The 16,514-nt window shown below is 36.1% G+C and overlaps 1 protein-coding gene across 1 annotated transcript in view; it reads left to right on the top strand.

The window, feature by feature from the left end:
- The window catches only part of ASH1L (ash1 (absent, small, or homeotic)-like (Drosophila)), a gene marked incomplete at its 5' end in the record, with an annotated part of 126,394 nt that overhangs the window by 13,095 nt on the left and 96,785 nt on the right, over window positions 1–16,514 (top strand). The window contains one exon of the mRNA XM_008588220.1: window positions 8,521–8,622. Coding sequence (XP_008586442.1) covers window positions 8,521–8,622 — 102 coding nt within the window. The remainder of the gene's footprint in view (window positions 1–8,520; window positions 8,623–16,514) is intronic.

Consider the following 16,514-nt stretch of genomic DNA (forward strand, 5'->3'; position numbering starts at 1 on the left):
CGGGATCGCAACCCTCGGTGTCGCGCCCACACTGTGCTCAACCAGTGAGCAGACTGGTCTCTATATGGGATCCGAACCCTCGGCGGGAGCGCCGCCACACTCCCAAGCGCCGATCCGAGAATTAAAATTCTTACACCTTTAAATTTTGCTGTTTTTTTCCTCACTATTTTCTTTTGTAGCAATTCTGACTGGTTTATTATTTACTCTTTCTTTATAATTACATATTCTATTAAAGAAATAATTGTATTTTCTGAATCTGATTTCTTCTGTGTCAAATAGTTTTTTCTTTTAAAATATAAAAAAAACCCAATATAACTACATATTATTTTTAATTGATCTCAGTCTTCAGTTGATTTTTTTCCCTACATAACTTGAAGATAGATTCATTTTACATTAATTTGGTATCATGTTAAAATAACCCCCAAATTACTGACTGTATGCCATGTATGACAAAATTGTTGATCAACTTCAGGACATTATTACCCTAAAACAGGTCTCAAGGGCCAAAGCTGGGAAAGTTTAAGCAACAAAATAAATAATGACAGAATTGGATTATAATCTTAAAAATTGAGTATCCACAAATCCATGCTGATATAAATAAATGATTGACTAAGTAAATATATGGCAGAAAAGGGACAAATCTTCCTTAAAGAAGAATTCCAAATAAATCCCCAAAAATCTTGTATATGTAGATCATCCCCTTTCAGAAGGTGGAGCTTAATTCTTAATTTCCCTATTCTTGAATATGGGCTGGACTTAGTGACTTCTAAAAAAAAACTGTGTGGAGAGGGGAAAAATAGTAACTTTACAGTGAAAAGGCCTGGCAGACATCTCCTTAACCAAGTGTAAGATTAACTTCACCAGTGATAAGGCATGATGAAATCATGTACTCTCAGATATATTGTGGTAAGAAGGAAACTTCAGCCCTGTGTATTTTTCCCAAAACCCATAACCCTGATACAATCAGGAAAAAAAAAAAATTAAAGGGCCATTCTACAAATATCCGACCAATACTACTCAAAGGACCTGAAAAAACAAAGATTGAGAAAGTATCACAGATCAGAGGAGACTAAGGAAACATGACAGATAAATACAATGATATCCTAGATTGGACCCTGGAACAGGAAAATGGCGTAAGTGGAAAAATTGGTGAAAGCTGAAGAAAGTCTGAAATTTTGTTCATGTTATATCAGTGTTAATTTCTTAGTTTTGACAGATGTACCATAGTTATGTAAAATGTCATATGAGAATTCTCTCTCTTACTGTCTTTTCAACTTTTCTGTAAATCTAAAATTATTCCAAAATAACCAATTTAATTTTTTTTTAAATGCAGCATGCAAATTAAGTAAAATGTATCTCAAACTGGTAACTGACTAAGGGAAAAAAATAACAAATAACAAACACTCCTTACTATTTGGGTAAAGTGGATTTATCATAAGTGTTAGTTGGGATAAAATGTGCATACTTGATAAATTATGTTGATGTAAATTTCAGTATAAATAAATGAAACCAGAACAAGGGCACAGGCATATGTATAGCATTTAACCTTTCTTTCTCTCCTTGTTTCAAAGATGGAGAATCAAAAAAAAAAAAAAAAAAAGGATATCAGACTGACTTATCACTTGAGCAGTTTTCGAGTAAAAAAATCTTATAAAGCATTAAAAAGAATAATAGGTCTAATATTTTATAAATTATATGCATGTGGTGGTTAACATATTTTTCTAACTTATATACTGTTTTCTGCTAACCATTATAGACTTAACAGTCTAAAATCATCTTGATGCAAATGAAATTGTAGTGAAATTATACACTTTTAGTGAGGCTAGATTTGCTGTTTTCACCCAATTCTGGTAAGTGTTCTATTTAATTTTATCTGTGTTGGGTAGACACGAAATAGGTCTAGAGAGAAAGAGTTTCTGACCTGGAATGTCAGATATTTTATTGCTGTCTTTTAGCATTTTGCACATGGCAGAACTTGCAACCTGAGTTCAAAATTGGGCAGAGCAGTAATATGGACTATTTTGCAGTTAACATTTAGAGTTTACAAGTAATAGAATAAGCAGACAATGGGACCTTATTGTAGGTGATTTACTGCATGGGAGCATAACATCTTCTTTAATGCACTCAGTATTGATAACTATTTTATCCCCCTGGAATAAATGAGGACTAAATCTTTTTGTTTGGAAAAAATGTAAAATCACTGTAAAAGCATAGAAGTTGAAGCAAAGTATACTGAGCTTTGTTTTGCTTTCTTTGTGACCAAAGAGTATAAGCATTTATCAATATACTGATTTCTTAGAATTGCTCTAGAGTTGTGTGTAAGATACACCCGTAAGTAAAGTGTGAACATGTGGAGATGAAAGCAGAAAACTGATTGTTGGTGAGTGCAGTTCTGGGAATTTCCATAGGAATTCCATTTTAGTGAGTGATCTGATTTGGGCTTTATGAGAAATAGCCTAATTAGAGGGAGAAAAAAACAGACTTTTTAGCTTAAAAATCACCACATAGACTCTGAATCATTCTCTCTCATAGTGCATTTAATTGGTGAGTCAGATAAAATATGTTTTCTGTAAATGTATTTCCCACAATTGGAAACAGCTGTATTTGTTGTGGAACCAGTTTCTATCTCAGCATTCAGCTCATTCACAAGAAGCTTTCAGGGCTGCTGTGAGCTGTGAAACGTAGCAAAAGATTCAGAACTTGAATCTAGGAACAAAAAAACTTGATCAGAAGTTTTCAAATAGTTTGGTATTTTATGTCATGTTCTTTTACTATGGTAACCATTTTTCTTACAACTCATTTTGATTTAGTCATTGTTCAACTAACATTCCCAAATAGTCTTGACTTACAAATAATAGGAGGAATCTTTTTTTAACTAAAATTTTGTAACATGCTTGAATTTTACTGGGAAGAAGCAATTTATTTTATTTTATTTTTTTCTTGGCAGCTGGCAGGTATGGGGATATGATGGGAAGGAGAAATTTATTTATTTATTTTTCCTTTTTTTTTGGTCTTTTTTACTGACCGGTAACGGGATCGCAACCCTTGGTGTCGCGCCCGGGATCGCAACCCTCGGTGTTGCTCCCGCACCACGCTCAGCCAGTGAGCGGGAACCGATCTCCACATGGGATCCAAACCCTCGGCGGGAGCGCCGCCGCACTCTCAAGCAGCGCACTCTCCAGTGCACCACTGGGCCGGCCCATGGGAAGGAGAAATTTAAATGTTAGAAAACCGTTTTTAAATGTATTATTTTAAAATAAATTTATATAATCTTCAAACTGACTACTGCATAGCATTCTTCCAAATCTAGTACACTTAATATGTTTTTCTGTAGTTTACCAAAAGATATTTATAGCATTAGAAACATTGGGGCCGGCCCAGTGGCACACTGTTACAGTGCGCCGCTTGAGAGCACGGTGGCGCTCCCGCCGAGGGTTCGGATCCCACATACAGACCGGTTCCCGCTCACTGGCTGAGCGAGGTGCAGGTGTGGCACCGAGGGTTGCAATCCCATTGCCGGTCCGGTCCGGTACGGGCGCGACACTGAGGGTTGCGATCCGTTGCCGGATACGAAAAAAGATAAAAAGGAAAAAAAAAAAAAGAAACATCGAACATTCTGCTCATTTAAGCCATTTCTTAGTTACTTGGGTCTTTATTGTTGAACTCCAAACAGGGTGTGACCAGAAGTCATACTATATTAAGTTATGAAAGTCTTAATAGTGTGTGTGTGTGTGTGTGTGTGTGTGTGTGTGTGTGTGTGTGTGTGTGTGTGTATGTATGTATGTATGTATGTATGTATTTATTTTGAGGGCTATTATGATGAGAAATAATAGGGAATTTAGACTAAAGAAATACATGTTTTATCCAACCAACTGTTGGTTTCATTCACTCTGTTCTTTTGTTAATTTATGTTTGGCACCAAGGAAATTCCTCCTTTTTTAAGTCTAGGATACTCAGGGCTTCAAAGAGGTGGTTAGGTTGAATCTTTATTCTCTTGTTTTCTTTGTAAGGCTTTTCCTCCCTTCTCTCCCCCCTTATCAGTGAGATTTTCCTCTATTCAGATATCTTTGCTCAATTGACTCTATCTTCACACCCAGGCATCTGTAAAAGTAGTATTCCCTTTTTTTTAAATCTCAGATTTGTTCCTCCTATGTAGTCAAGAGTTTTTGTGACAAATTAACTTCAGAACAGGTTCTTGGTCTCTGCTCATTTTTGTGTAAAATATGCAGATTTCCTGATTCTTACCCTTTATAATCCAGTTACGTTCTTTTTTCTTTTTTCAACTTTCTAACATTCTTATCATGATTTCATCTTATGGTTTTCCTATAAAAGTACCATTTTTCCCCCTTTTTGTCTAAATCAACACCAAAGTTTCCCTAAAACTTTATCTTTAAAGGTTTATCAAGTAATAGCTAAATAAAATCCTGAGAATCTGTAATCAAAAACACTTCCAAGGCTCCTTCACATGTCCAAGTTCATTTTTAATTCTTAATTTCCTCTGTGTTATCCCAATTTATGATATTCTCTTTTTCAGTCACCCTCCTTACTATTATCATAGTCTGCCTTCTAGTCTGCCTTCATAAATGAAGGCCTTTTTTTCCAACTGAAGAAAAATAATTTACTCCTAATAATCAACTTACTTTTATGCAGAAGTCTAAAGTATACCTTCTTTTGTAACTTAACCATTATTTCAACTTAGGTCAAATTTCTAAGCATATTTCTGAAACTATCATCTGAGTGATGAGACACTCAGTAGTGTTTCTATGTAATAATTTCATAAGCTGAAGAATTCCCATTTATATTGTCTATTTATTTCTGAAGTACTTTATTACTCCACTTTGTACTATATTGAAACGAGAAATGATGGGAACTCTCTGATATCTAAAATTATTTGTGTCCTCCATGTGTATATTCTTTGAGGAAGTATCAGATTTTCTTGAACTGGTTGTCCTTTGAGGAGTATAGAGTCTTCACTCATCCTTCCAGGTAGATCTGAAATGACCACTATTGAGACACGAGCAAACATTAGTCACATGATGGAGGAGCAACAAAGCAGTAACTCCTCTAATGGAACAATTATGAATTAGAACCAGAGTTAATTAAGTAGAGAAAGCTGAGAATTTTCTCCCCTGGTAAAGAACTGAACCTAACCAGACACCTTCTGGTTTTGAGTCATCTCTTGGGCACACCGTGGAGAAGCTATGGTGAAGAGTCAGTGAATTAGAAGATTCACTTTGGAGGAGATTTTTCTACCTTGCAAGTATCTACCAGCCCTGGAGGTACCTATCTTAGTACTTCTTAATTGGATTCACTGTATGTTTAAGATAAATTGATATAGGTTAGTTCCAGCTCCCTAACTGGGCATAAGTTCTTGCTCTTCTTTAATTTTCATTTTAATATTGAATACTATCCTAAGCATGTCAGTGACATAAGTATTTAGGGTCTAAAAATTCCATGATAAACATGAGGTGCCAATTTTTATGTAATAGTTATGAAGCATTTTTAATTTTATAAAATGATTTTTGCATTACATTATCTCATTTTAGGACTTACAGCAACCCTGTGAGTTAGAGTGCTTTATTAAATCAAAGTTCAGGCACATTTACTTGCCTAGATCCTGTAGTTTAATTGTAGCAGAGGCAGGAAACAAACCCAGGATGCCTAACTCCATAGTCTATGTGCTTAACACCATATCACACTCAAGTCTGCATTGCATTCTGTTTTAGGTTTAAAAATAGATATGTACTGGTCTTTGTTGAAATGGATACGCTAGTTCTTTCTGGGAATTATCTTGTTCTTCCCTAGCCACCCAACTGCATGATGGGGCTTCTAAAACAATATATTTCTGGAAGTATTGGAGATAATGTTTGCAGATTTCATATGATTTCTACTGTTACACTAACTTTAACATGCTTTTAAACATCTTTAATGGGTTGCTACTTCTTAAAGCTTCAAAATAGCATCATTTTCAAGTCTTAAACTTTATTGCTTTACATTATTAGGTAATATTTTTTTCAGGTATCCTCATCCTCTTACTGCTCTTTACTGTTTTTAAATGAAATAAGGTTCTAGAGCTGATGATTAGTAAGCCTTAGGGATCTGTATCTCAGGGATACAACTTTATTCTCTTTAAATATGGGATATTGTTAAGAATAGCTCTGCTTCATATGAACAGGGAATTTAAACAGACTTTTCAGAATGAAAAGTGAGAACCTTCCTGAATGGATTTTTATTCCAAGCTTCTATTAAATCCTAAGAATAGGCTGCCGTCCCCCATTACTTTCAGGAAATGAAAAATGGCTCAGAAGCTAAGTGAGCTAAGCCATCTCTCTCTCAATTGTTTCAATTTCTCAGGAATTGCTGTACAGTGCTGCCAATAACGATCTCCGGGGATCTGACCCCCATTCCACCTCCCACTGCCTCTTCTGAAGCTCCAGATGCCATCAAAAGAAGGAGCTTTGAAGAAAGTGCCTGTACCCTCTTTTACCCTGAGGTGGGTGAGGCCAGGCAGGGTGATTCTCAGGATAACCTGATGATCAAAGGTATAGTTGAAGCCTTCATCAAGACTTTCTTGAAGATGACCAAGAAATTTGGGAAATACTACCAAATAGCCTAGGAGCTAATGACAGAGCTCAAGAATGGATGACACAGATGCCACCTGAAATGTTACATGATGACATACATGACCCTAAATAAGCTCCTTGAGGGCAGAGACTGTTATACTGTTTTTATATCTCTGTCCCCACGTCTGCAATGTCTAGCATAGGACCAAACACACAAACTATACTCAATGAGTGTTAGTTTATTGCTGAGAGAGAATACTTTATTAGAAAAGTACTCTCAAACACCCTCCTACCATAATCTACAGTTGTTTGCCCATTCATCAGGAAAGGTGATAAAGAGAGTTAAGTGATGTCTCCAGCATTTTGGCCACTGTTGTCTTCTGTCTTGGCTGTGTGTGGGAGTAGGAAATATATATGAAATTTTCAGTATTGAAAATTTTCCAGTATATGAAATTTTCAGTATTAACACTTAACATTACATCTTCACTAATACCTGGGCTTTTAATTCTTGATGTTTTATTGTGATAATTAGCTCTTCAGTGGATATCTTATCTGAACCACACTCAGGGGGATTAATTGTCCTATTGGTTTTAGAAACCCCTTTCGTATCTGTTTTTGACCTTCAACAATATACCGTCTTACTTCTTGAATAGATCTTACGTGAGTCATCACTGTTTCAGGAGGAGGACAATCTATCACATCGATTTCCCAAAAAATCTAACTTGTTACTCTTGATAATCTTATATCTCACCCGAGGCATGCTGCCAGTAGCCTACTAAAAGAATATTTTCAGTGATATGATTTAAGATACTACTTTATTAAAACAAAGCTCATAGTCTACTATTTCTCTTAGAGAAAGGGAAATACTAGAAACTTAGCTCTATTCAGTTCTTCTGCCCTAAGTTGTCCTTCAGTGAATTAGTCACTTCTTCATTAAGTAAACTCTCATTTAGAGGCAGATTTAAAAAATCTCATCTTCAAGTATTTGATTTCTTGTGCCTTTTGTGCCTCCAGTTGTATGCAAGACTTTTTATTTGTATTTTTTTTTCCTAGTTAAAAGTGAACATTTGAGAGTGCTGCTAGCTTTTTGACAAATATAAAGTGGACGTTTATTATGTATTGTCAACAGCTTACTTTTTAGATGATCAGGAAACCAATATCAGAACCAAGTGTATTTTATTCAGGAAAATAATCCTTCCTGAGCAGTTATGCTTTTCTTTTGAGCAAGAAATGTATTAAATTATGCTGCAGAGATGTGGGGTTTTGCTAAAAGTATGAGACTTTTTGAAAGTAAGTTGAATTTATCTTTATGAACTTTTATGTATATAGCCAAGGAACCTTAAAGATATAAACTTAAAGGGGATTTATTCTATTCTGTGGATAAGTTAATTACTACTTCTTCCAGAATTTGCTGTAGAGGAAAAACAATGTGAAAATGATTTCTGTGAATTAGATAGTATGTGTGGATTTAAGGTGTGACCCTTTACTTTCCATCACTGATTCTATTAAATGAAATGCTCAGGTTGGACCTGTTTTTCTCAATCAACTATTCCTAATTAGTTGCACTGTAAGTTTTGTTTGTCGGTTTATATAATGAGTTTAATCAAAAACCAGGAACAGATACGATTGGAATATTACTAGTAATTTTCATCAATAAATTTTTTACTAGTGCTTCATAGTGGTAATATGTAAGAATTAAATCATATATTCTGTTTATTCTTCCACTGAAACTAGTTTTTTCTCTGCTAATGTAACAGGAGAAATTACCTGTGAACTTCTGATGGCAACATCTAGCGTGGTTTGTTCTCTGCTTATTTTCCTTTCTTGTCAGCTTATGAGTCATATTACAGAGAATGGCAGTGGCAGCAACTAAATTATTACAGTTCTAACACAGAATGGTTTGACATTATTTTTAGGCTTCAATTTTCCTATGATTTCTATCTTCCTGTCTCTCCAGGTTCCCAGCCAACTTCAGATAAACCTTCTCAGCGACCATCAGAGAGCACAAACTGTAGCCCTACCCGGAAGAGGTCTTCATCTGAAAGTACTTCTTCAACAGGCTAGTGCAATTTTGTTTACCAGACTTTCAAGATATGCTCCCATCTGTTATTTGTGAATAAGGACTTACAATATAATATTGTAGAAAAAACAAAAGTGGTCTTGGTATGTGATAATCAGTAATAATGTGCATTGAAACAATATAATAGTCTCCCCTTTAAAAAGTTGAATTGTGGTAAAAGAGTACATTGTGTAATAAGGGACTGTAGATTGAAGCTATCTAATAAAGATTTAGATATATATAAAATAGTAATAATTTCTTTTTTTTTTTTTTTTCCTTTTTTTTTTGTCTTTTTTTTTTTTTTTTTCTGACCGGTAACGGGATCGCAACCCTCGGTGTCGCGCCCATACCGGGGACCGGCAACGGGATCGCAACCCTCGGTGTTGCGCCCACACCGTGCTCAGCCAGTGAGCGGGAACCGGTCTCCACATGGGATCCAAACCCTCGGCGGGAGCGCCGCTGCGCTCCCAAGCGGCGCACTCTCCAGTGCGCCACCGGGCCGGCCCAAAATAGTAATAATTTCTAATGTAACATTCTTAAATCTCTAGGGATATGCAAAATAATTTTGAGATTGTGAAAAGAAGCCTTATTAATACTTTTGACCTCAACTTCTTAATTTCTAATGTTTGTATAATTTATACAAAGATTTAGGGTGCGCTCCCAAATTTTTTTTTTTTTTAACAATAGTATCTGTTTTTACAAAAAAAGAGGGGAGGAGGGATGACTGATACATACCTGTCTTCTGCCTTTACTGAGGATTGAAGTGTTAGAAATAATTTATTAATTTTTATAAGGAGAGATGGGGAGTGGTAGGTTTATTCCAAGCAGTAAGAGTAATGTTTATAAAGGGTAGAGTGGTGAGTTCAGGGAACTAAATAAAAGATCCAGTGTGGTTAGAATAAAGACAGTTTTTGAACCCTGCACTGGACAGCCACAAAAAAAAAAAAAATGTTTTGAATGTAATTTTGGAAAGGTAGTTGGGGACCAGTAATGTAAAGCCTTAAACACAATGAGAAGTTGTGGAAAGTTTTTAAGCAAGGAAGTGACATACCATCTCTCAGCTTTCTGTCTTTGTATCTTTAATTAGGAGGTCACTTGCGACTTATGATCAGAGCATTTCATTTTTTCATAAGTACAAGGCCTCACTATCAAATCGTATAAATATGGCATTTGTTGAATTTATTTGATGATTATCTTCAGAAGCTCTTTATTAGTACCATTGTGCCAAAGGTTACAGTGGAATTCAGACAGCAGCAATAGTTCTTTCTGTCTTAGTGTTTTGTTTTTATGCTATATTAGAGAGACTTTTGAACTCATTAATAACAAATTACTAATTTTGATGGTATCTACCTAGACCAGGTTAAGGAAACTCAGCTTATGAAAAAAATACAGTCCAAGGCCTATTTTTATGTAGTCTTCAAGCTAAGAATGGTTTTTACAAAAAAAAAAAAAAAGTAGAATATATGAAAGGCATTGTATGTATCCTCAAAAGCCTAAAATATTTACTTTCTGGCCTTTTACAGAAAAAGTCACCAACCCATGAACAAATGAGTGAAATTTTGATGAGACGTATCAATGAAGAAAATCAGCAAAATACTTTACTTTAGTAACAAAGGAATGAATATCTAAATCCGTAAAGTTTCTTTTACCATGAGACCATTTTATTTTTTAAATTAAATATTTATGGAGGGTTATTATGATTACTGAGCACTGGGGATACAAACATGAATAAGATAAGGTTATTGCCCTCAATGATTCAGACATATTTACCAATAAACAGTGTGTTAAATTGTGTAACAGAGCAGTATACAAAATGCTGTGTCACAGAGAAACTCAAGCACTAACCACTTTGGATGACTAAAGAAGACATCTCTGAAGAAGTGACACATATGCTGCTATATATTGAGTTTGAGTAGACAAGTGGGACAACATAAAGGGTAAAAATATACATGTGTTTGACACAGTGAAAATAGCACTTCTAAAGAAAAGCTCAGAACCATGAAATTGCATAGTGTTTTTGGAGAACAACACATAGTTTGATATGACTAGTATCAAAAGGGCATTATTATATGATAATGGTTGGAAATGAGGCCATAAAAGTAATTTGGAATATGTCACATATGATATGTTTTTTCATTCAGAGGAGATGAAACTTTATTGTAGATGCATTTGGGAGCTATTGAAGGATTTCAGACAGGAAGATAAATTTTTTGATGTGTTACATTAGTTAGAATAGGCTAGGTTTTGCAGCACTATAAAATGATCCTCAAATCTCAGTGGCTTAAAACAACAAAGGCTCATTTTTTTGTTCGTGCTATGTGACCATCAAGAATCTGCTTCATGTTATCTTCTAGAACCCGAGCTGACAGAGCAGCCTCTATGTGGAATGTTGCTTGTCTTACGGCAAAGGGGAAAGGGCCATAGTAAAACCTAATTGGCTCTTAAAATTTTTGCCCAGAAGTGGCATTCTGCTTCTCACATTTCAGTGCCAAAGGAAGTCACATGGTTAAGTTTTATGTCAATGGGGCTGGGAAGTATGCTCCTTTCAAGGTAGGGACAGCAGATATTTATGAATAATAATGTAGTCTATCACAAACATATTTTAGAAAAATACCTCAACATTATATTGTGGAGAACGGAATGCGACAAAAGAAGTACATAAAGACAGAGAAAATAAATGGCTTCAGATTTTGATATATTAATTTTAACTGTCTTTGGGCTATTGAGGTAGAGATGTTGAATAGACAGTTGGAAATAGTGGTTTGCAGTTTGAGAGACATCAGTGGAACTACAGATCTATCCACCAGTATATATACAAACTTGAAAGTGGCAGTGAATGAGATTGCCCAGAGAGAACGTGTAATGTGAGGAGATGACAGGGATGGAGGTCTAACAAACATTAGCATTTGATTGGGAAGTAGAACAAAAGATGGCAGTGAATGAGACTTAAATAGGAAAAGTCAAACCATAGTCATAGAGGCCTAAAAATGGAGAGACTACAGAGTAGAAAAAAAATAGTCAACATCAGATGTCCCAAAGAGGTCAAGAAAGATTTGGACAGAAAGTGTCAAGTAATTGGAAAAATAAGAAAAAACTGTCCAGGAGTGTGTAGTTAGAACAGTTTGGTGGCTTGAAAGGGGACTATTAAAATTCAGGTGGCATTGGGATAAATTAGAGCTCTTTATTTCCAGCAATGTGGAAGATTAGATATACAGAGCAAACAAACTTCTTGACACCTAAAACCTAAAAATACTAGCTAAAATAAGAAAAACATTTCTTACAGCATGACTGAACTTTTAAGTAAGTAAATAGAAACCAGAAACTTTTTAAAAGTTTGATTTAACAAAGATAAAGAGCATTAAAACTGTTTAACATCTTCTGGATCCCTGGTGGCTAAGAGCCTGGTAATTGGAACACTTCCAGGTGCAAGAGACAAAAGACAAAGCCTAGGACTCTAGGAGGACAGAAGATCACATCAGATTTCCATGCATAAAGCTAGAACCCCCTAGATAGTTCCTTGTTTCATTTTTTGGCTTCGGAAGGAGCAGGAAAAGTTATTGATCATAAGCTCACACTAACTCTCTGTCCCTCATGGACCTGTGACAGCCAGGAAAAAATTAAATTAAAATCTGTTGTGGATTGGTAGTGGTCCTCGTTGCATTGCAAAGTCAAATGCGAATACTCTGGAGAATTCCCGTTAAATATAAACTTGAGCTTTTTTGATCAGTATATCCTCGATCTTGATATATGTAGAATTCTCATTCCTGTAACACAGAGAGTAACAGCCTTTATTTTTCAAATTAAAAGCAAATAATTAAACTGGAACTATGTTCTAACCTTCTAGGTATATTTAAAGGAATAAAATATCTCTAGAAATCATCTCTTTAGTAAACTGAGATATATAAACAACTGTAGAAGCAAAAAGTAATACACATTTTAGACAAGATGCCTCATAGCCCATCCTTAAACTAATTTCCCTGTTTTGAAATAAATCCAAAGGGATCACGTACTAACAGAGTATATGATTTTACTGACAGCTGCATTCATTGTTATGCGTTCCTATAACAATAGAGCCTATAGTAACAAAAGTATGTTAAATATCTTATTAGGTCTTTAGGACTTAATGTGAGGATCAAATTAATATTTTCAGGTGCTCTTTGTTAATGTTTACCTCTGTCTTAGAAGTCTTTTTCCTATATTGAAGCTTTTAAGATATTTCTATCTATTATTGCTTACTGATTTGACATAACCCTGAAGATTTTATAGTTAGGACACATATCCATGGTAACTTACAAGTTCCAGAAGACATAAAAGCCTTGCTTTTTATGTAGTGTTTCACAGAATCATCTTTCTAAAGCTGGTTTGCAAATATTATTACACTTATAAGAAGGGTAGTGCTTTTATAGTTATATTGTTGAACAACTGCCATATTCAAGGAACCACATTAACTGTAAAGAATTGTAAGAGACAGTCCCTAATACCAAGGAACTTAAAATCAGTTTAACTTGAGAAAAACAGTAAAATATGTTAGTGATTGTACAGTAATGTCCTCCAAATACCTAAATTCTGAAGTGATGGAAAGTTAATCAAAAAAGGCTTCTATAAACTTTGGATTGAGGCTTAAAATCATCATACATATGCCATGGTTAAAGATGTTCTAAGGGGGAAAAGGGGAGAAGGCATTATGATAGAAAACCATGAACTTCTGAGTTAGGTCTGGTTGATTCAGCTTTAGCCATATTGTGTAACCTTATGCAAGTTATGTAAACTATTTAAGCCACAGCTTTCTCATCTATAAATTGAGGCTACTTCTATTTACCTTGCAAACTAGTGAGAATTAGAGTAAATTTATATGAAACTAGTGTCACTGAGTCAATCTTTGAGTAAATGGTGACTTCCGTTGTTACTACTGCCACTATTGGTCCTCCTGCATTATTGTTATGAGGGTATAGAAATGAGAATTAGGTCATTCGGAAGTTGGTAAAGAATAAAAAGAGAAAATTACAAAGGTGTTTAGGCCTATTCGATGAGTAACCCTATATCTTAAACCTTTGCTGAGTACTAGGCCCTTCTTGCATAGAGTGAAACTCCAAAATGATGGACTGAGAACTAGGGAGTTTTAAAATGAAAAATTCCCAGGATTTATCCATGGCATGAGACATTTGGATTCTGACTGCCAACTGTAGAGTCCTTGAGGGGTGGTTATGAAGACCCTGTAAAGATTATACCTTAGCAGGGCTAAAGTTTCCCTGAGGTAAAAGCTACACTAGACCCCCCCTAGTAAAGATTTAAAACAGGATTCAAGGGATCAAACTGTTTCACAAGTACCTTAACTGATTCTTAAAACAAACTTCAATATTTTTAGAAAGTCAGTCTACGTAATTCTTTTCATCTTGCAAAACTGAAACTCTATGTCCATTAAACAACAACTTTCATTCCCCTCTCCCTACTAGCCCCTGGCAATCACCATTCTACATTCTGTCTGTATGAATTTAACGTATGTCATATAAGTAGAATCATACAGTATTTATCTTTTTTTTTTTCTTTTTGTCTTTTTTACTGACCGTTAACGGGATCCCAACCCTCGGTGTCGCGCCCGCACCGGGGACCGGCAACGGGACCGCAAACCTCGGTTCTGCGCCCACACCGCGCTCAGCCAGTGAGCGGGAACTGGTCTCCACATGGGATCCGAACCCTCGGTGGCGCCCGCCGCGCTCCCAAGCGGCGCACTCTCCAGTGCGCCACCGGGCCGGCCCCAGTATTTATCTTTTGTTTTTTCTTTTTGTCTTTTTTACTGACCGTTAACGGGATCCCAACCCTCGGTGTCGCGCCCGCACCGGGGACCGGCAACGGGACCGCAAACCTCGGTTCTGCGCCCACACCGCGCTCAGCCAGTGAGCGGGAACTGGTCTCCACATGGGATCCGAACCCTCGGTGGCGCCCGCCGCGCTCCCAAGCGGCGCACTCTCCAGTGCGCCACCGGGCCGGCCCCAGTATTTATCTTTTTGTGACTGGCTTATTTCACTTAGCATAATGTCCTCAAGGTGCATCCATTTTGTAGCATGTGTCAGAATTGTCTTTTTAAGGCTGAATAATATTCCATTGTATATCACATTTTGTTCATTCATTCATTAATAGTTGGATACTTGGGTTACTTCCGTCTTTTGACTATTTGTGAATAACGTTACTATGAACATTGGTATACAGATATCTGTTTGAGACCCTGTCTTCAATTCTTTTGGATATATACACAGAAGTGAAATTGCTGGGTCATATTGTTAATTCTCCTTTTAATTTTTTTGAGGAACCACCATACTGCTTTCCACAGTGCTGTACTACCATTTTACATTCCCACCAACAGTGTACAAGGGTTCCGGTTTCTCCAACTTACACCTTTTGTAGAGAAAGACGACAATATTCAAAAACTTAATGTAATATTGCAGTATCTAGCATCCAATCAAAATTAATAGACCCCCCCTATGTAATTAATAGACCCATGAAGAAGCAAGAAAATATGACTTAGCAAAAGAACAATCAGTCAATGGAAACTGCCACAGAAATGACATGTGGTGGAATTAGCAGACAAGGGTATTAAAATAGCTATCTTTGAGAATTTAAAGGAAAACAAATGTAGTGAGGAGAGAAATGGAAGATATAAAAATATCACATGTAATTTCTATCCATGATAAATGCAATATCTGAAATGAAACCATTTCCCTTGAATAGGATAAAAGCAGAGTAGATGCTACAGAAGAAAAGATCACTGAATTTGAAGAAATATTAATAAAATCTATTCAGAATGAAGTACAGAAGGGGGAAATATTACTGACCAAACAAAAAGAATGGAACTTCAGTGGCCTGTGTGGTACAATAATTAAGAGAGCTAATATACATGAGGTTGAAGTCCCATATGTAAAGAGGAAGTTGGGGATAGAAAAAAGTTGAAGAAACAATGTTTAATAATTTTTTTACACTTCCATTAAAAGCTGTAACTCACAGACCCATGAAGCTCTACAAATCCTATGCACGGGGCCGGCCCGGTGGCGCACTGGAGAGTGCACCGCTTGGGAGTGTGGCGGTGCTCCCACCGAGGGTTCGGATCCCATGTGGAGACCGGTTCCCGCTCACTGGCTGAGCACGGTGCGGGAGCAACACTGAGGGTTGCGATCCCGTTGCCGGTCCCCGGTACAGGCGTGACACCGAGGGTTGCGATCCCGTTACCGGTCAGTAAAAAAGACAAAAAGGAAAAAAAAAAAAAAACAAATCCTATGCACGATAAACACATGCACTGACAACACACACACAAATCAAAGGACATCATTATCAAATTTCTGAAAACCGGTGGTAAAGAGGAAATCTTAAAATTACCTAGCAGAAACAAAGCTTACATAGGAGGATAGCAACAACTTTCAGCAGACGTATTGTCAGAAATTTTATAAGCCAGGACACAAAGGAATGATGTCTTTAAAGTGCTGAAAAAAAAGAACCTGTCGACTTTAATTTAAAAAAAATTTTTTAATCAGGTCATTTGAGTCATATCAACTTAAAATTCTTTAACCAGTGAAAATATCCTTCAAAGATGAAGGCAAAATAAACATTATCAGAAAAACAAAAGCTTAAAGAATTTATTGCTGGCAATGCTACATTAGTAGAAATCTAAAGGAAGTTCTTCAGACAGAAATAAAACATAGTAGATGGAAATGCAAGGATACTTCAAAAAGCTCCTGGATTCATATTATCTTTTAACTCTATTTTTTCATGAACTTTTTGAAGTAACCTCGTATGGATTTAAAACAGGAATGAAGAGTGCTAGGAATTGTCAACAAATGGGAAAATATAAAACACAGTTTTCTCATATTTTTGGGAGGTGCATGTGGAATTATACAAAGATA

The sequence above is a fragment of the Galeopterus variegatus genome, unplaced genomic scaffold (assembly GCF_000696425.1).
Source record: "Galeopterus variegatus unplaced genomic scaffold, G_variegatus-3.0.2 Scaffold4721, whole genome shotgun sequence".
NCBI lineage: Eukaryota > Metazoa > Chordata > Mammalia > Dermoptera > Cynocephalidae > Galeopterus > Galeopterus variegatus.